This window comes from Pseudonaja textilis, chromosome 5, assembly GCF_049901715.1.
Source record: "Pseudonaja textilis isolate UNSWEBS1 chromosome 5, rPseTex1.2, whole genome shotgun sequence".
In the NCBI taxonomy this organism is placed as follows: Eukaryota; Metazoa; Chordata; class Lepidosauria; order Squamata; family Elapidae; genus Pseudonaja; species Pseudonaja textilis.
The window spans coordinates 56748677-56769528 of NC_141994.1; the positions used below are offsets into that span (position 1 = coordinate 56748677).

The window sequence follows — 20852 nt, forward strand, 5'->3', positions numbered from 1 at the left end:
TATCTGCAAAATGTATTGATAGCTGACCTGGATAAAAGATACTGTTCTTGGTTATTTGGTACACTATTTGGGTTTTTGAATCTATAATGCCTATCTTCCTTCCTCAGCTTCTATCACAGTGTTTATCAACCTCAGCAACTTTAAGATGTGTCCAGTTTAACCCCCAGAATTTCCCAGACAGCATGCTAAATGTTGAAGTCCACACATCTAAAAATTGCTCAGGTTGAGAAACAATGTTCTAGCTGAACAATCTGGTAGAAACCATAATGGAGTCACACATGCCAAGATATCATTATGCAAATTATTGTCTGTGGAGATTCTCAGTCATCTAGGTTTCGCTTATCACCCAAGAAACTACTTCAATTCTGAGGAAGCTTCTTGGATGAGAAGTAAAATGTTTTCAAGGAAAAACAAAGCCCAGTTGCCTTTTGAAAAAGCACCTTTGGGATGATTATGCAAATTATGCAGATGATAGATTCATGTCATTTGCATAATTATATTGCGACATGTGTAATGATACTTTTCATCCTTGTTCTTCCAGAGATAGCCAAGCCAACAAGACGAAAGGGTGAGAGAAAGTTAAGGTCTGGGGTAGAGGATCTAAGTATAAAGTATTTTCCTGGTTTAGGGAAAGAACTTCAACAACTTTTATTCTAAATCATTTCTCCTACATTTTTCTGCCAGTTTTATGCATATATATCCTGATTCCAACTTCTTTGGCTGAGAGAGCAAATGCTAATAAAGAAAACAAAAGAGGAGCAGATTTGATTAAAACAGACATAAGCTTTTAAAATATTTGTTTTATATGCATAAAAGGGAAAAGAAAAAAAAAAGAAAAGACTCCCAATGTGCTAATGAAAGACAGTCTCACACATACATTTATGCTGTCTTATATATTTAGATTCACATTTAAGTCAGTTTACTGAATGATAAAAATGGAGAATGATCCATATAAACTACTATTTGCAGTCCAAATGTCTAAAAGCCTCACAAAAAAACTAGTCAAAAGGAGCATCTGTGCATAATTAAAAAGAATATGAGCATTTACAAAAATCAGTGGATCTGCCAGAACAAAAATAATATGTCAAATTCCTTTGTTCCAAAGGGAGCAGTAATAGTATATTAACTAATAGTGCATGTTGCATCTTCAACCATTAGCTTCTCCAAAAAGGTGCCGAGGCATTCATTGCCAATGAAATAGGAGTTTTTGTTGAAATAACTGTAACTTGGAAAGGATTGTGAGTTCTGGTAGGAACAGATTATAATTTATGGTTTGATATATTTGGTGAATGAAATATATACATTTGGCATTCACTAAGCAAAATGAATGGCGAGTGTAATTATTAATGGTGGATTATATTTATGTTTATTTTATTACTAATTAACAGTATTGATATGCTGTTGGTTTTTGAAGACTCTTGGCTTCATAATACAAAAATAAAACATAAGCTGAAATCAACCTCATGTCAATTAAATCTCAACGATTGAAACCTCTATGAAATATTTTCATTTCAATTGATGGATTCATTCATTTTATGCCATCAAGTAGTTATCAAGCCCTAGTGACCCAGCATGTTGGCTGGGAAATTGTGGGAGTTGATATCCACATATCTTAAATTAGCCAAGGTTGAGAAACACTGGTCCAGAAGAATACTATGACCAATGATATTCAATTCTGAAAATCATCTGATGCACAACAATGCTTAAAGAGAGAACTTGAAACTTATATAAGTAAATGAGACCTGATTTAATGAATATCCTAATAGGGGAGGCCATGTGTTAATTGGCATATCAAAATAAACCAGAATATTGAATAAGGACTGGAGAATTATCAGCTTGTTTAACTTAAAGCCTAATTTATATGTAAGTGTTTAAACGCTTGGACTGAATATTTGGCTTTTTTCCCTAGCTCAGAATGCAAGTTTTAAAAAAGGATTCCAAGAAAATATGTAACCTTAAATATGTAACCTAGAATATTTGGTTTAAATACTTTCTTTCTGCAAACTGTCTTCCAAGTTCATCTGTAAAATCTTTGTTGGAAGACATGAAAAAAGGCATGTGAACATTGCTAAAACTAAAGCAAATTAGTTTACACTTTAAGAATTGGAATAATAATTGAATGATATAGAACTCAGATTTAGTATATGGAATGAATCTGAAAAGATTGTACATTTTTTCCTGATGGGAGCGGCCCCCTATAGAAATGTATTACAAAATTTTCTGGCTCTCAAAGTCAGTAATAAATATCCTAAATACAAATAATTCATTAAAATACAAAGTGGGGTTGCACATACATAATATTACCTTCCACTGAAGTTAATAGGTAGCCCTTCTATTTTTTTTTTTTTTAAAAAAAACCCTCTTTATAATCTTATGGATGATATTAAAGTCTGTTACTAGAGTTTTATCATTCAATAGTAAAGCTATCAAAATGGTAAAGGGATATTGCAGTGTGTGGCAGCACTTAATTAACTTTGGATAATATATTTTTAAAAGCTAAATAGAGTTGGACTTTTCAATACTTGGCAAGATACTGATAGAAAACCTCATGGCAGTCAGCTAGATCAGAAATTAGGGGGGAAAAAAACATATTGGAAACAATTCTGTAGTGTTGTGAAGAATATTATATGAATATGTAGACTCTCAACTCAAGCAAATATTTCCTTACTGTCACTGAAAACTTACAAAGATGGAAGGAGATGATACACATAATCAAAACTGTTGTAACTGGAAAATCTAAGCTTAGGAGACCTTGTACAAAAAACAATGGTTGTCACTATTCCAGTTAAGAAATGAACTTATTTGCCCTGCAGTTGTTAGCTGCTTGCTTCCTATGCATAAATCAGATGGAAATGAAGCCACTTTAAGAGATTCCTTTTGTAAAAGAGAGACTGGCAAAAACCAGGGGAGGAGTTAAACTAGGCATCAGTTTAGAGTCCTTACATAGCCACAAAAGAATGAAGTCCAACCCCTTCCCCCCAATTGCCATTGACACTTATCTAACTTTAACTAGTGCTGACCATTAGTTGAGAAGATTCCTGTGCACTGGCTTTTAGCAATAAATCAGTTCATGTGTGGATCTCATTTTTCATGCCTGAGATTTTGGATTTCAACTCCTTATTCCACGTGACCCTAATAATGCCCTGATATTGTCTTTAAGGCAGATAATATGGTTCCTGATTGGTGGGTTCTTCTGCTTTTTCTTTCTTATGGGAAAGCAAGTTCCAAGATGTATTCCTTTCTGGATTTGGCTTCCCATTTGAATTGCCTAATATCAGCTTGCTAAAATTTGCAGTAGCATGAATAACTATTTTCAATAAAATTGGGCATGTCTATAATCCAGTGGCTGGCTGGGGAATTCTGAGAGTTGAAGTCTGCACATATTAAGGTTGCTAACTCTGCCCTAACTTGTAGAGAACCAACTATGTATGGTTTAATACATAATCTGGGGCTACTATAAATGTGACATATGCCAGTGATTCATCTTATCATTTGTCTTAGAAGTTTGCAATAAGAACCTTTAGGATGAGAAATGGGTACATTTGCAGTGTCTCTTTGCCAGGGCTCATGAAAAAAAATGAAGGACATACATAAATTTAAAGACATTTGCAAACCCTTGAAGTCCTTCAACCCGTGGTGTTTCACACCTAAGTATTTTCAGAAAGGATTCCTGCTTGCACTGCTAATTAAGTTGCATTGTGCAGCTATCCTATCTACAGTGTCTTCTACAATGGATTTTTTTTTCCTGGAAAGAAAAAGATAGGAGGAGTCTGGATGTTTATAAATAGAGGGAGACATTGTTTGGACCTCCATAAAATTCCACAAATTGGGAAAATTAATTGCATTTTAAAATCTTGATTTTTCTGAAGAAAAGAACTAAAGGAATCATACAATTAGGGAAGCCAGGGTTTCTCTCCATTAATAAACCACATGTAATTTGAGAACATATCAATGCAGTTAACATAGATATTCTTACAAACTCTGAATGCATTTACAAGTGCGTGTATATGTGTGTGAATATTGATAAGCAATTTTTCAAAGATAATTTTGCCATTCCAGAAAAAGATTTAAATGCCACCAATCTCTATGTTTGCATCCACACAGGGAAGAAAATATGTATTTGTTTATGGCTTTTATCTCTTGTGTCCCTTTGTGTTCTGCATCGGACTGAATTAATCCAGCAAAAGAATGAGTTGCCTTTCACTTCCTGCTATTTCTAGGAGGTGAAAAAATGTGGTGATGAATGAAATAAATGAAAATTGGCTTTGTGGTGACAATGCTGCAATTTTGCCAGACTGGAGATACAAATCTGATACATAATCGGAATGTCACTTTGAAGGGAAAAGTGCTATATTATCAGCATCCAGTTTCTCAAAAAGGCATTTTCTGATCAAAAGACAACCTCCTGTTTCACGCATAAGCTTGTCAGCGATCTGAGATTGGCGACAGCCTCCTGTGACCCTGTGAAGGGAACATACGAGAAGAACCGTTGCTCAGACCATTTATTTCCTCACAGTGGCTTTTGAAGGTTTGCAAGTGGGAGACAGAAAGATACAGGTAGTCCCCAACTTACAACAGTTTGTTCAAAGTTACGTTGGCACTGAAAAAAAAGACTTATGAGCCACAGTGGCGCAGTGGTTAGAGTGCAGTACTACAGGCTGTTTCTGCTGCCTGCCGGCTGCCTGCAATTTGGCAGTTTAAATCTCACCAGGCTCAAGGCTGACTCAGCCTTCCATCCTTCCTAGGTGGATACAATGAGGATCCAGATTGTTGGAGTCAATATGCTGACTCTGTAAACCGCTTAGAGAGGACTGTGCAAGTGCTATTGTTATTTTTCATATTTATGACAGTTGCAGCATCCCCCTGGAATGTATTTGAATCAAATACATTCAAATAGATTCAAATGTATTTGTTTTACATACAAATGCTTGACAACTGACTCACATTTATGACGGCTGCAGCAGAGGTGGCATTCAGCAGGTTCTGACCAGTTCTGGAGAACCAGTAGCAGAAATTTTGAGTAGTTCGGAGTACCGGCAAATACCACCTCTGACTGGAGATTTTACAATATCCTTTCCCTGCCACGCCTACCAAGCCACGCCCACAGAACCAGTAGTAAATTTTTTTGAATCCCACCACTGGGCTGCAGTATCTCAGAGTCATGTGATCTCTTTTTGTGACTTTTGACAAGCAAAGTCAACGAGGAAACCAGATTCACTTAACAACTATGTTTCTTAGCAAATGAAAAGTCAAGAAAAATCATAAACGGGGCCAAACTCACCTAACAAATTTTTACTTAGCAACAGACATGTTGGCATAAATTGTGGTCATAAGTTGAAGACTAGATGTATTTTCTCCTAACAGTACTGTCCTGTAGCTGTTTTTTGAAGGTATCTCTCTCCAATCAGAAGATTATATGTAATATTAAATTGAAGAGTCCTTGATAGGCCTCTCATTGATTTATCCAATCCTGTTTGAAAGCCAGCCAAGTTAGTGGCCAACAGTCCACCTTCTGCTCATGAATTTGTGTAATGTATGAAAAAGAATAAAACAACAACAACATTGGCCTAAAACTGAAAGGAGAAAAGCTTCCAGCTTTGTGAGTCTGTATACGATTTCATCAAGGGATAAATGTGATAAATAAATACATAGTTATCCCTGTCCATGTTTTCCTAATGGTGCACAGTTTTATACACCTCAGTCATGTTCCTGTCAATCACTTTTTCTTCCAAGTTAAACATTCCCAGACTCTTCTTGTAGAGAAGTTGGTTATGACCTCTGATCATTTTTATTGCCCACTTCTTCCAATTTGCTAACAGAGCCATGCAAAGGATAGTAAACATGTACTGTATGTGCCATAAATTTTTATAAAGACATCGTGACATCTGCAATTTTATTTTCAGTCCTTCTTTTAGCAATCTTAGCATGAAATTTGCCTTTTCACAGCTGCTACTTAAATTTTCCTTGAGCTCAATTGGACAGCAATTTCCTCCTTCCCTTTGAAAAGCAAACATGATGGGGGAAGAATGATGTGTGTGTGTGTGCACAGCTAGTTTCTGAATTTTGCACCCTTTTATTGGTCAAACAGAAGGAACATGGGAGAACATGGAAGAACAGAACATTCATTAGCAGCACAAAACTGTTACTGAGAGCTTAAGACCAAAGTTTAAAGAGTGATTTTTTTTTAAGTAATAGTAAAAAAAGGGAGATTAATATAATCAATTTAATATGTGTATTTGCTTTTAAAATTTACCCATTATGGAATGAGCCTCAGAACAGCAATATTAAAAACTATCCCCTTGTCTCAGAAATCCAAGTTGGAGTTATACAAATCTGCAAATGATACCTCCCATCGAAAAGTGTTTAGTTTTAGTTATGGATTTTTTCAGTTGTGTTTCAATTTTATCTTGTTCCTACTCTAGGTTACAATTTACTGACCTCAGGCTAAATTAAAGGTGGGGAGGGGATTAAGTTTGATGCCCTCAAGCCATTTTGACTAAACATCAAGCAGAAAAATGTCACACACGAAATGTACTTTGCAGTTCTCCAAAGCTCTCGTGTCCCCTTTTATATCCAGTGCAAACTGCTCTTGTGTTTGTAAGTCTGATCATTTTTAATTGATCAGGAAAGGGGATGAGAGGACTTTTATAATTTGAATGAAGGATAATTCTGGATTCTGGATAATGTAATTTTATATTTGTATTACTAATGGATTGAAACCTGATCCTCTTCAGTGTGACTTGTACAAGTTGTGAAATAGTCAAGGACATACTGTTATTATCTGTAGCTTATTGTGAGGTGTTATACAGGTAGTATTCGACTTACGACCACCATTGAGCCCAAAATTTATGTTGTTAAGTGAGTTTTGTCCCATTTTACAACATTTCTTGCCATGGTTGTTAAGTGAACCACTGCAGTAGATAAGTTAGTAACCCGGTTGTTAAGTGAATCTGGCTACCCCATGGACTTTGCTTGTCAGAAGGTTGCAGAAAGTGATCACATGACCCTGGGATCCTGCAATAGTCGTAAGTATGAATCAGTTGCCAAATGTCTGAATTTTGTTCACATGATCCCGGAGATGCTGCAAAGGTTGTAACTGTGAAAAACGGTCATAAGTCACTTTTTAAAGTACTGTTTTAACCTTGGTCACTAAATGAATTGTTGTAAGTCGGGGACTACCTGTAGTGGTGTTGCAAGTAAGGATAGTGCACAGCTCTGGCTGATTGTCATATGTACATGTGGGAGAGAAAGGGAAAAAGAAGGGGGGGAGAGAGAGAGAGAGAGAGAACAATTTTTTTTCTAGTCCAATTTCAGAGCCTACAATAAATATTTTTTGGGGCATATTCATAAGGAACACAAAAATGTAAATGCATGTTGTCCTTGCTCAACAACTGGTATGACTGTAATTTTGTCGCTGGTATCATAATGATTTATATTGACTGTTTCTAGTATGATTTGATTGCTTATTGTATCTTATGACTATTATTAAGTGTTGTACCTGATTATTCTTGATTCTTGATGAATGTATCTTTTCTTTTATGTACACTGAGAGCATTTGCACCAAGACAAATTCCTTGAATGTCCAACCACACTTGGCCAATAAAGAATTCTGTCTATTCTATCTATTCTATTAGTGACCATTCAAGATTATGACAGGCTCCCAAAAGGTACTTATGACCAGATTTTGAAGGTCTAACAGCTGCACATTCCTGTGTGGCCATGTGATCATATTTTGGGCCCTTGGCAACAAATTCACTTTTCTGGCCTTTGCAGCATACTTACAGTGATTTTTTTTTTGCTGGTTTCAAGCAATTACTTCTGGTAAAAATAATACCCATTGGATAAAACAGTAGTTGCCAATTGGTGGTCCGTGAGAAACTTTGATGGTCCACAGAGAACCCCAGACCACCCCCCAAAGCAATTAATCTAGGCTGTGCAGAAGTACAAGGCTGTGCCGTCCATATGGGCGGTGGGAACCCTTCCCGCCCACTCACTCCTTACCTGGCAAACTTGCCTGCTAAGTTGCTATTTTTCCTTTCCCCCCCAACCATCAGCTGTTCCACTGTGCCAGGAGATTTAGATTAGCTCGAAAGCAGGAAACGGTTGAATTTCTTGCTTTTTAGCTAATCTTTAGATCTTCAGCTCTGCTTTTAAGCTGAGAAGAACCTTTCTTAGGACTGAAGCTTCTATTTGTCAGTGCAGACTTAGGTAGCTGATGGCAGATAGATAGATCTCTGAATGAATCTGTCATTCTGTGAGCAACTCAATCTGCCTGCCTGTTTTGCCTGGTTTTATGTAAAAGTTGCTCTTTTTTCATAAAAAAATCAATATTTTCATAAATATTTATAATATTTACATACAAGTCATGCCCAGCCAGTCACTTGACCACCAAGTCACACCCACAAATTAGGCCATGCCCACAGAACCAGTTGTTAAGAAATTTGAAGCCCACCCCTGCCTCTGCCTGTGTGTGTGTGTGTGTGTGTGTGTGTGAGAGAGAGAGAGAGAGAGAGAGAGAGAGAGAGAGAGAGAGAGAGCGGTAGACAGAAAGGTTAGATCCGATCTTTCTCTCTCTCCCACCAACGTCAGCAGGTCACCATCAGTCAAAATTCATATTAGTGGACCCTGGGATTTAAAATTAAAAGTTTGGTGGTCCCTGAGGTCCAAAAGGTTGGCATCCCCGGGAGAAAACCATTCACTTTACAACCACTGCAAAAAAGGTTGTAAAATCAAGCACAGTTACTTGCTTGTTTGCTTAATGGCAGCAATGACTTACAACTGTAATTCTGGACTTAATGAAAGGCATTAATTGAGGACTATGTGTATTCCATACTGGATTTTATATTTTCAGATATGGGTAAGCAATCATAAAATAATGTCTTAAAAATACATACATTTTTGGAACCTTTAAATTGGTCCAAGAAAGGTATTGTTCAATAAATATTTTAAGGACAATGCAATTCTATAGACTTGTTTAACAAAGAAAAAGAAAAAGAAATGGACTTAAAAATAATATAATACAGCTGAATTATTTTCTTTTGTGCAGTGTTGACAGGGTTTCCCAAGACTCTTGCAGTTTGCTTTGAAGGATGCTTTGTCATATTTATGTGACATATCAGAGGAAAAGGAGCCTCTATATATTATATGAAGAGTGCCGATGTTGCATACCTCTGCAAGCTGGGGATGAGACAGCTGCATGTTTGAAATTGTATCACCTGCTTTCTTTAAACCAGGGACATCTACCTGATTCTGGGTCTTGTGTTATGACCCCCTGGCAGGCTAGCGGAGCTGGCAGCAGAGTCAGACAGTGAGGAGGTTGGGGAGGAACCTGGGCCAGTCCTGGAGGCTGAGGAAGGCTTGGACGAGGGCTCTGTGTCAGAGGCAGAGATGGGGCTAGGCAAGCTGGCAGTTATCAGCTGCCTTCAGAGTCGGACAACAGTGAGGCGGGGAAGCAGCTGGAGCCGGTTCCCAGCCTGCGCATGTGCAGGGCTGCCAAAAGAAAAGAACAATTACAAACTAAGGGTCAACATGGGAGTAAGGCCACAGGTGAACGGTGAATGGCCCCTCCCATAGGAATTAAAAGAGGAGCAAAAGGGAAGGGGGCTTTTGCAGGGAAAAAATTCGTTCGTTGCAGCAGTGTGAAGATCTGATGTGCATCTCAGAGACTCTGTGCCGAGCCCTTCCTTGTCAGCACTACGTTTGAAAATATTTACTTAGCAGCTCTCCAGCTAGATAAGATCTGTACTCCTAATTAGACCCTTGAAAGACTGTTTGCCAGGCCTTTGGCTGAATGTAAATGCAAGAAATGCACCTTCATTTAAAAAAGGGGGTTTTGTCAGGACAAAAAGTCTGCTTAATGGTTTTTGGGGAAGCCTAGGTCACAATACCTTGTTTGACCTTTGTGCAGGAAAACACATCTTTTGATTATCCCCTGCTGCAAAATCCAAAACTGTGAGTTGTAATGACAAGGCCACTGGACTGATAATAAGTGAAAGGAATGGTTGAGAGCAGAGGTGGTATTCAGCAGGTTCTGACCAATTCTTGAGAACCGGTAGTGGAAATTTTGAGTAGTTTGGAGAACCGGCAAATACCACCTCTGTCTAGCCCTGCTCCCATCTATTCTCTGCCTCCTGAGTCTCAGCTGATTAGCTGTATCTTCTTTTATTGCCCTGCACAGGAGAATGGAGCTGGAAAGGTGGTTAGTGGGGTGGGGTGGAAATGGGGATTTTACAGTATCTTTCCCCTGCCGCTCCCACCAAGCCACCCCCACCAAGCCATGCCCACAGAACCAGTAGTAAAAAAATTTGAATCTCACCACTGGTTGAGAGACAATGAGGATGTGGAGAATCCATTTATACTGAGATGGTAGCAGCTATTTACTGCTAGTAAAATGAACTGTAAATGCAATGCCTTTTCAAAACTCTGCCAGGACCCAAAATGTGCACAGCAGTTCTCCTATCATCTTGTACCTATATTTTCTCTCTCTCATTCGCTGAAGTCAATAAGCCAGGATTCTCTGCATTACATTTTGAAGGATTAGTGTTTTAGTAGTGATTGAAAAAAACACCAATATGTCTGAATATCAATATATCTGAAATACTGAGCCACACTTTGGATGAAGTCTCCAATGGGGATACTAGGGGCAATTGCTCTGATAGCTTCTGCTTTTCTTCACCTCTTGCCATTTCCAAGATTGCACCATGCTGCAAGAGTCTCCTACCTTTTGCCCTTGTGCTGCCTCATGCTATGGTACCAGATCCATTTCCTTTCATTGTGCTTGCTGGTATCTATCACTGGCTTTGGGTACACTGCCTTAGAACCTAATATACATCTCCATTGAGCTTGTATGTAATGCTTTCCTTTTGTTTTGGTTAAATGTTGTCTGTCTTTCTCTCTTTCTTTGTCTGTCTGTCTGTCTGTCTGGGTTTTTTCTTGTTTGTCCATCCTGTTGTGCTGTTCCTGCTGTGGCTACTCATTCTCTGCTGCCTATAGCATCCAAAAAGTGCCATCTGCTGACCTGAGGAGAGTTTCAGCTCCCCCTGATTCTTTTACCATGTGAGTACTTATCTTTCCCTCCCCTATTTTTAAGTATCACCCTTTTCCTTCAGGCTCCATCATTCTCCTTCTCTGCATGGTTTATGTAGCATGAATTCTGTAGTCATCTGGAAATGCTTTTTGCCAAAGTTAGCATTTCCGGCAGTGCAATGTGCCAACCGGTTCCTGAAATGGATGCTGAACAAAAGTTACTTGTGCTAGTGTTGTTTGTTGAGAACTCTGAGCTTCTGAGTAATCGCAGGAAAGATCATAGTCTAATTGTGCAAGGGTCACACCCAGTGGTGGGCTGAAACCAGTGTAACCACCAGTTCTGTGAGTGCATGCTTCATGCATTCATGCGTGGTTTGTGCATGTGCATGTATGCAGCATTCAAAATATAGCAATTTGAGGCTCAACTGCTAACCTTTTAGGGCAGCTCTGGTAAGTAGAACAGCTGAGGTGCGGAAATCTGTTGTGCCATGCAAATCAGCTGAGCTGGAAAGAAGGAAATAGAGGACAGGTTAGGGTTGGCAAGTGGGTGGGGCCAGCTGATGGTCAGAACTACTAGTTTTCTAGAACCGATCTGAACTGGCAGTAGCCCAGCACTGAAGTGAAATTACTTGAATGTGAGTGGAAGGTGAAAGCATTCCAATTTATTTCGCTTTTTGTAGTCCTTTTTAGTAACCCGATAGAATATAAGCTTACAGCCTGAGTAATTCAATCTAACAGCCTGCATTTTTCTTCTTCTTCTGATACCTGAGAAGGAAGGCCCTTGATGAATAACCAGCCATTGCTTCCAGAGACAATTCATACAAAATGAAGCATAACTAAACACCACTCTTTCTCCAGTTTTTGAGAGAGAACTTGTCAAAAAGCAACAGTTGAGCAGTTTTCTTTTCAAGGAGAAGCATGTATTTGTCTGTGTATTACACAATCCACTTTTCCTTCACAGGGTTCAGAACACATGCATGATACCTGTTTTCCTTGAAACACCTATTTCCCACGTACCCTTTAATAAGCTAAATTCCCATTCCCTTTGGAATTAACATTATTTCTTCATTGCTGAATTGAAATGCACTTCATCTATTTTCGGGATGACGGAAAAGTAGTCTGGTGTGAAATTTGCTGTCCTCATTTTCAATCCCTCCTCATCCTTCTGTTTCAAGTGGCTGGAGTCATCTGACTTTCTTACAACATAAAGTGTGACAAAGCATAGCAGATTTTAAACTCCTTGGGGCTGTCCTTGCATAGTGTTAGAATAAGAGGGAAAACACCAGCTATGGTTGATGTAAAATGCCCTCACCAATGAATGGGAATGAAAAAAAAGACAAAGTTGCTGGGATACTGCAGAAAAAAGATGTTTTCGGGATATGTTCTTTCTGTCTCATAAGCTATTCAGAGCAAAAATTGCTCAGAGGAAAGAATTATGACACATTTTACAAAGCACTGTGTCTGCTGATTCTATTACATTGTCAATCAATCAGATTTAGACTAAAAATTACAGCTCTTGAAGCACAGAGTTGGCGGTGGAATCCACGAATACTCTGCTTATTCTTTCCTGAAAGTCATAAAAAGATGTTATGAACTGAGACCACAATTGTATCAACTGAGTTTAGAACAGAATAGAATAGAATAGAATAGAATAGAATAGAATAGAATAGAATACTTTATTGGCCAAGTTTGATTGGTCACACAAGGAATTTGTCTTGGTGTAAATACTCTCAGTATACATAAAGAAAAGGTACATTCGTTAAGAATCAAGAATCATAACATACAACACTTAATGATAGTCATAGGGTAGAATCAATAATCAAATCATACTAGGAAACAGTCAAGTGGGAAGGGATGGATGATAAGAAGTGGTGAGAAGATTAACAGTAATAGTAGTGTACACTTTGTAAATAGGTGAGCAGTGTTGAGGGAATTATTTGTTTAGCAGAGTGATGGCTTTTGGGAAAAAACTGTTCTTGTGTCTAGTTGTTCTGGGGTACAGTGCTCTATAGCGTTGTTTTGAAGGAAGGAGTTGAAACAGTTTATGTCTGGGATGTGAGGGGTCTGTAAATATTTTCCCAGCCCTCTTTTTGACTTGTGCAGTATACAGGTCCTCAATTGAAGGCAGGTGGGTAGTAATTGTTTTTTCTGCAATTGTTTTTTCATCTGGCTTCTTTATGTACAATGCAAACAACTACAATCCAACTACTGTAGGTATGTAGGGGTGTGTGTGTGTGTATGTGTGTGTGTCAGTGGTGGTATTCAAATTTTTTTACTGCCAGTTCTGTGGGCATGGCTTGTTGGGCATGGCTTGTTGGGCATGACAGGGAAAGGATACTGTAAAATCCCCATTTCCACCCCACTCCAGGGGAAGAATACTGTAAAATCTCCATTCCCTCCCCACCCCACTAACCTGCTTCCCAGCTCTGTTCCCCTGTGCGGGGCAAAAAGAAGACCCAACCAATCAGCTGGGATTTGGGAAGCAGAGAATAGATGGGGGCGGGGCCAGTCAGAGGTGGTATTGGCTGGTTCTCCAAACTACTCAAAATTTCCACTACCAGTTCTCCAGAACCTGTCAGAAATGGCTGAATACCTCCTCTGGAGCATGTGTGTGTGTGTGTGTGTGTGTGTGTGTGTGTGAGAGAGAGAGAGAGAGAGAGAGATCTTGTTCTGAGCCAGAATCTTATTAATGCATAACTTCAACTGGTGCAGAGTTCATGCTCTGAATATATGTGGATATTGGGAAAAAGCATCATGTGATATGATGGATGTGGACCAAGCTATTTAGCTGAACCCTGTTCACATGCTTAGTTAATTGCTTTTAAGAATGCCTGTATAGAGCATGTATGGCAGATGCATGCCGCTTAATAAGAAATCAAATTTTAGAATGAAATTAAAGAAGTAAACATTTCTAGAATCCTAATTTTTTTTAGATATTGCATCAAGGTATAAAGACAGTAGTAGGTTTTAGAAAATGGTTTAAATTATTCTATATCCTATTAGCCATGCCTAATAAATTAAAGCACAAACTCTAAAGGCATTAAGAATTTTAGATTTAGGGTGCTACTCACTATGATATTCTGCGGCTTAGAGTCATTTGATGTTGAGATGGGCAGCGTATAAATATTCAGATGTTGTCAAGAATGTTCTGAAAATCCCATTGAGACAAATGAGCAGACTTGATTTTGGGGAACGTGAATGCTAATAGGTAATTACTTGAAGCCCAAAATTCCAAAGGTATCATTTAGAATTAGTCTTGAATTTTGGACAGTGAAAGTTGTTTGAGGATGCTTGATCATTAATTGGTTTTCTCCCCCCACAAAGACCATGCTAGAGGTACTGCAGTGCTTCAGAACCATGCTTTTTATACAGACATTTGCTAACTGCATGCTTACATGAATTTATTTACTTGATTCATCAGCATTTCTCTGCTACAAATCACCTCACAATTATAGGCTTTTTCCGTGCTTAGACATTGGGCAGGAAAAAATAATAATTTATACAAATTATAAATTTGTATAAATTTATAGCATGTTGGATGAGTTGGATATTTTTATCCATTTCTTTCACAAATGCCAACAACAAAATTGCCACTAAATTGCTGATGGTAACTATTTATTTCTCTTCTATTTATTGATTTACTATTTATCTATCCATTATCCATTTTGATGGCTTTTTAGCACTGTTGAAACAATAAAAGCCATAACTCCAAAATTACCCATCAGAAACCCAATTATTAATATCTGTGAAAATACAAAATTCTTATATTTTCCTCAAAAAATGGAATGTTTATCCATTCCTACTAATACATTGTAAAATATTTCAGCAAGTTTTGTTACAATAAGGGGTGTGCCTCATAGGAATAGAAAATAATGGAAGACAAACCATTAGATCCACTTGTCTGTATTTTGTTTCAGATTCCAATTCTTTACTATAATAAAGACAATTGTTAAGGTGAAAAGTGAAACAAAATACTGTAATGGTGAAAGATTATTTTCCATGTTCCAGCAAACCCATCTCTAAGGTTTCTTTAGGATATCTCATTTCCTTCACTTTCTCCATGTCTTTTGATTCACTCTTCAACAATCAGACATTCTCAAGATACCTCAGTCATCATTCTTAGTTTTGGGGATTTTATTTAATTATATTCCACTTTTATTATTTCTGCAAAACAACTCAAGATCGTGAACACACTCAACACACCTTCCTTCTCCTATTTCCCCCACAACAACAACCCTGTGAACTGAGTTGGGCTGAGAGAAAATGTCTGGTCCAAGATCACCCAATTGGCTTTCGTTGCTAAGGCAGGACTAGAGCTCATGGTTTCTTGCTTTATAACCTGGTACATTAACTACTAGACCAAACTGGCTCTTACTTGGTTTCATCATAAGGATTTCTTCCCGGAAAACCTTTTTGCATTTCTACTGATTTTGAAGTTTTGTGGACCTCCTGATACTGTCTCTCTGTGTGAATGAAATTATTTGGTTGTGGAAGGATCACTCTCAGGGTGAACTTGTTGTTTGGTCCTCAACATATATGTACTATTAGCCCCAGACTCATCCATGGAACCATACTGACATAAGATTCCTCTTATTAACTGAAATTTTAAGGAAAACTTTGGGACTTTCTTTTTGAATGGATGTTGGGTAGATTTATCCATTTTTAAAATGGCTATCGTGAAAAACAAAATTGCCAGAAACTAAAGATTTACAAAAATTTATTTGTAATCCTTTCTAGCTCCTTGTCTCATTGAATATTTCTTTCATACCAGCTTACTTCTCTCTCTCTCTCTCTCTCTCTTTTTTTTTAAGGAGGAGGCTGATTAGAAAATAATGACATCATTGTTTGTTTTCTAAGGGAACTTATAAGGCTCTTGTTTTCAAAAAGAAGAATAAAGTACTACTAGAAAGATAGATAAATGAAGCAGGTAGCTTAATGAATATGAACAGCACATTTCCCAAGGTGTCAGTTGGGAACAGACTATATGAGTGGTTAATAAAATACTTTTCAAAAGTATCTGAACATTCTGGTAGGAATATCCATGGAAAAGGCAATCTCCTAGACATCCCTATGTTATAATTTGGCAGTAAATAAAATCACATGATGTTTGCTCTTAGGATTTAATGGATATGTTAAAGGCAGAAAGACTTCTGATCTCTGAAGAAGGAATTTAAATTGGAAGATGAGTGATCCTAAAAAAAATAAGTACAAAAACACCTCACTTGAACTATTGAACATTTTGAGTATTTGCCAGAGCAGGTAGCAAACAATGAGAAGAATATTAATTTCTCCAAAAGTATTTTCTCCCATGGAACAAATTCCAAAACTTTTAATTTCATTGAATTGGATCGTAAATCAAATAGAAATGCAGGATAATTTCTCTGCCTGATATTAGTAGATAAGAACTGTCTTAGTTGAAGAAGGACATTCTAACTAGCCTGCCAATGTTCTTCAGCAAGACTATAATTTCAAGAACAAAAGAACTTGAAATGGAATGTTCAGATATGAAACTGTATAACTAGAATATATAAAAAAGGACAAGGGATCTTATGGTTCCTGAAAGAATGTTTGTTTTGAGGCACTAGTTTAAATTGCTATCATTTATTGGTTGATCTATTAGGGCTCAGTGAAAACCAAAATATTTTCCTAACTTAGGTTTGCTCATACTCTACTATTCATAACTTTTGGACATATGAATGTAATTTTCTTGGCACAATATAGAAGTGATTTGACACGCCTTCTTCCCAGATAGTTTGGGTTTTCCAGCCTAGCCTACAGCCCTGAGTTTTCTTAGTGATCTCCCATCCAAATATTAACCAGATCTGGTCTTGCTTAGTTTTTCAAGATCAACCTAGATCAGAAACATAATAGAATTATGGAACTATGTTATGGACACTTCCTGCTGCTCTGAATGCTATATACTGGAGGTTGCACAGATGAGTCACAAGCTGAACAAGTTTGCCTTTCTTGTTATCCCATTGTGTTCATTTTGTCCTTAAACATATCTGCATGGATGGATGCACAATGCAAAGGATGAAGTGGGCACCAGCTCCCAACCAGGACTCTTGTTTTCTTCTGGGTTGACATCTTATTTTGAATGAGTAAAGTGTTTTCAGTTGAAGCATTGTATTTAATGCATATCACTTCTAAGTTCTGACAATGAAATCACACTAGCGAGGTTAATTATTTTTCTTTTGTAAGCTGGTGTTTTCCTTCTCCCTATTATTCTAAAAAGCAAGGACATTTAATTAGTTTTGCATGTTTATTGAGGAGATAAATAGTTCATTAATCTGTCATAGTGAACATGCCCCGGGAGAGTTATGAATTTCCCCAAGTTTAATGTTGGCTTCTGTTTTTAAAGAGGCAGATTTCCAATTGAATCATATTAAATATAGGTTCTCACCTGACAGCTATTTACGAATAGATTCTTCACCTGTTTTTCTATAGACAGACATGTTATGGTTCATAGGATTTAAAAATAATTGTCAGAAAATGTGGAGGCTTAAAATTAAATGCTCCCGTTCAGTTGTATCAGCCTGACCCTGTGGCAGAGACATTGTTTGGGTATCAGATTCCTGCTCTGAATTCCACTAGATTAGATTCCTTCCTTTTCTTTTTACTTGTCACTTGGGCAGAAATGCATAGTCAAAACAGAATGGGCCCAGCATCTGAATAATTAAGCAGTCAGCACAAGAACTGCTTCTTTTGTTTCTTTAAATATGATTAGCCTACTCTTCTCCTTAAAAAGCATTCAAAATGGTTTACAAGATAGAGCAAATAAAAACAGAATGAAGAATACAGTTAGCTGCAATTTTGTAAATCACTTTAACAAGTTTAAGTGTTTTCTCCCAGTGAGAATGGTTTATCAGGGCAACCTGGTCTACCCAGATATGGGACGGAGCATACTGCTTTCAGCCTCAGTCTTAATATGCAAGTAGCCCCGGTTCAAATCCCAGAAGGTTATGGCTAGCTGATGAGAGCTAAATAGCTTAAAATAGAGCTATACTAGTCTCCCTTTATTTCTTTGTTGGACAAATATATATTCAACACTTTAAAAAGTGTGTAATGCATTTTGTGAAGATGTTACTGGGAGCTGTATATAAGAACTAGATGCCATCGATGACTGGATGCTTCTGCTTCAAGGATAGCTCAGAAAGCTTCAGACCTGACAACTCTGCACAGTATTAGGTTGGGGGAATCTAAAGTGTTACAGTTTTAAATAGCTTTCCTTCTACTCCTTATCTAAATCATGTATTCCAATAGCTAATGCTATCCTCAGGATGTACTCTTACAGTGTGTAGCCGATTGCTTCTTGTAGTACTTGAATCAAGGATTCTGTTGATGAAAAAGGACTATATCTTGGCTAGATATTGGATGAAACTTTCTGATGGAATGACAGCAGAAGAACTTTCTCTTTGAAGTTATGAAGCCTATTTGGTTAGAGTTTTAGAGGTTGGATGGCCTCCTATCATATTGAATGAGCAAAGGAAGTGAGATTGCACAAGTGAATTTAGCTTTCCCTTCTAATTTTCCAGCTCAGGAATTTGACTTGAGCTGCAAGAGAAATGAAGCTCCATTGCCACCCATGGGTTACTTCTGGATCCTGTTGGTCACAGAGACAAAAGTAGCTTTATTACACTGTCACCTCACCACTACTTGAAAATGGGGTTACTTGCTACTGATTGCTCTCCCCTGCTTTACCCCATGCCTCTCCAAGTCAGCTGGGCTAGCTTTAGACATGGGCTTGATGTGCTTTCAGAAATAGTCCAACTGGCAGTCAGAGACACAGAGCAACTCATCATTGACTTGGCAGGTGGGTAAAGATACTGTTCCAAGTATCTACCTGTGCATATTCAATTTCACCCTTGTCCTACATTAAGGAGAGTTACTGATAATTGTTTTCCCATTAGCATTTGAAATGGTATGTGGAAAGATCTTGGGAGATAGCTGGAATTGCTGCAGACTAAACAATGGTCAGTCAACCCATAGAAGGAATGGGGACATGGCAAACATCTTAGAAGGGACCACCCTACTTTCTTGGATTGTAAAGAGGAAGGAGGAGAGGTGTATCATCAGATTTTATTGTAACCTTACAATAATGTTTCTTGTCTGCATTGACAGCATCTTACAAAGCTGACAGCAGATGGTGCTTGGTGGGAAGGTAAACAAAGGTGGAATTATCCATTAATAATTTTCTTTAGGGCAGTAGTAGTCTGTGGCAAAGCAGGACTTAGCGATTGGGGCAGCAATCTTATGTTGGTATCTTTTTTTGCTGGCTCAATGACTTGAAGAGTACTTGAAGTAGTCATCTGCCTTAAATTTCCTTCCATGAGGAATAAGCATTTGAACAGTAAATGTTAGACTGGAAAAAAATTTCAAGGAGGATTTTTGTCTTGAATGCTCTGGGCAAGATGTTTCCTTTCTAGGGAGTAGCACATAATTGCCTATTAAAAGTTAACTTCATGGAAGCCAGGAAACAGTTTTTGCCTGGCAGCCCTAGCTTTTCCAGTGCATGCCTTCCACTACACGGAGAGGATTTATTTGACTGTTTGCCCAATTTGAATGTTCTCATAGGATAACTCTCTTTTCATGCAATACAAAGATAAAAGTTTCAAAGCAAAACAATATTTTTAAATGAAGGTATTCTAATGAAAGGGGTTGCAAATAGTCAGTAAGGTTCCTTTAAATCAGGATTCTCAAAAGTGTTCAATATTGACACTTTTAAGGATCAATGTTCTATCCTAGGGGTCATCATTATAATTTGTAGTACTACCGTGTTTCTCCAACAATATGGCCCTCCCAATAGGAAGACCCAGCATGTTTTCTAGGCATAAAATGAATTTAAGCCCCTTCCCTCCAAATTTAGGCCTAGTTTAAAACATGTGAAATTGGGGGGGGAGACGGGGGAAACTTGCCATTAGGAGTGCCCCGCGGGTAGCTACGCCTCACCATCAGCCGCTCCTAACAGCCAATCATAGTGGAGGGCTCCCTTACCCCTCCTTTACCTTGGTCAGCAGGTGGGCGGCATTGGGGTGGATGTCCGGCAGCATTTCAGCCGTTTCTCAGGCCTCTGTAGCTTCCACAGTTCCCACCAGTGCTGGCACCTCTCTCCCCAGCGCTGTCTCCAACCACAGGGTCTGAGTCACTCCTGCTTTCCCCCCATCCCCGTAACAACAGCTGCAGCTGTCCCTCTCATGCCAGCACCGTCTCCAACAACAGCAGCAGCAGTGGCAGGAACTATGGAAGCGTTTCAGCTGCTTCTCGGGTGGGGGAGCCACCTCCGTAACTTCCACGGTTCCCGCTGCTGCTGCCGCGTTATTAGAGACAGCGCTGGTGAGAGAGGGACAGCTGCAGCTCGGCCTGGGCGCTTGGAATGCAGGAATGAGCTGCACACTGGGACATTTGCAAACTTGCAGAGCCTGAGGCAGGAGCACCAAGGGTAGCAGCAGCAGAGACACTCGGCTCTTCTCGCGCCCACCCAGCCACTCGGGATTAAACCAAAATGCAGCATGCGGTGCTCCCAGGTACCTCAAAATCTTTTTTTTCCCCTGTTATTACGGGGATGCGGGAAAAGCAGGAGTGACTCAGATGCTGTTGTTGGAGACGGCGCTGGTACATGGGGGTGGGGGGGAGAAATTAATTCACCCCCCAAAAGACATCCTAGCCATTTTTGGGGGGCTCAAAAAAAAAAAAAAAGGCCCGGCCTTATTTTGTGAGAAACATGGTATTACTTAAAGTAGCATTTATTAAAATATTTTCATAAAATAAAAGTTTGGGGGTCTAAAATTTCTGGAAGGGGTCAATGAGATGAAGAGTTTGGGGACCGA

General features: G+C 38.5%; 1 protein-coding gene across 3 annotated transcripts in view; it reads left to right on the top strand.

The window, feature by feature from the left end:
• DGKI (diacylglycerol kinase iota) overlaps positions 1–20852 on the top strand; it is a 276299-nt gene that overhangs the window by 173154 nt on the left and 82293 nt on the right. For 2 of the 3 annotated variants that reach the window (XM_087934980.1, XM_026698300.2), the window contains one exon: positions 10993–11055. The exons of the other annotated variant lie outside the window; for it this stretch is intronic. In XM_087934980.1, coding sequence (XP_087791106.1) covers positions 10993–11055 — 63 coding nt within the window. The remainder of the gene's footprint in view (positions 1–10992; positions 11056–20852) is intronic. 3 annotated transcript variants of the gene reach the window in all.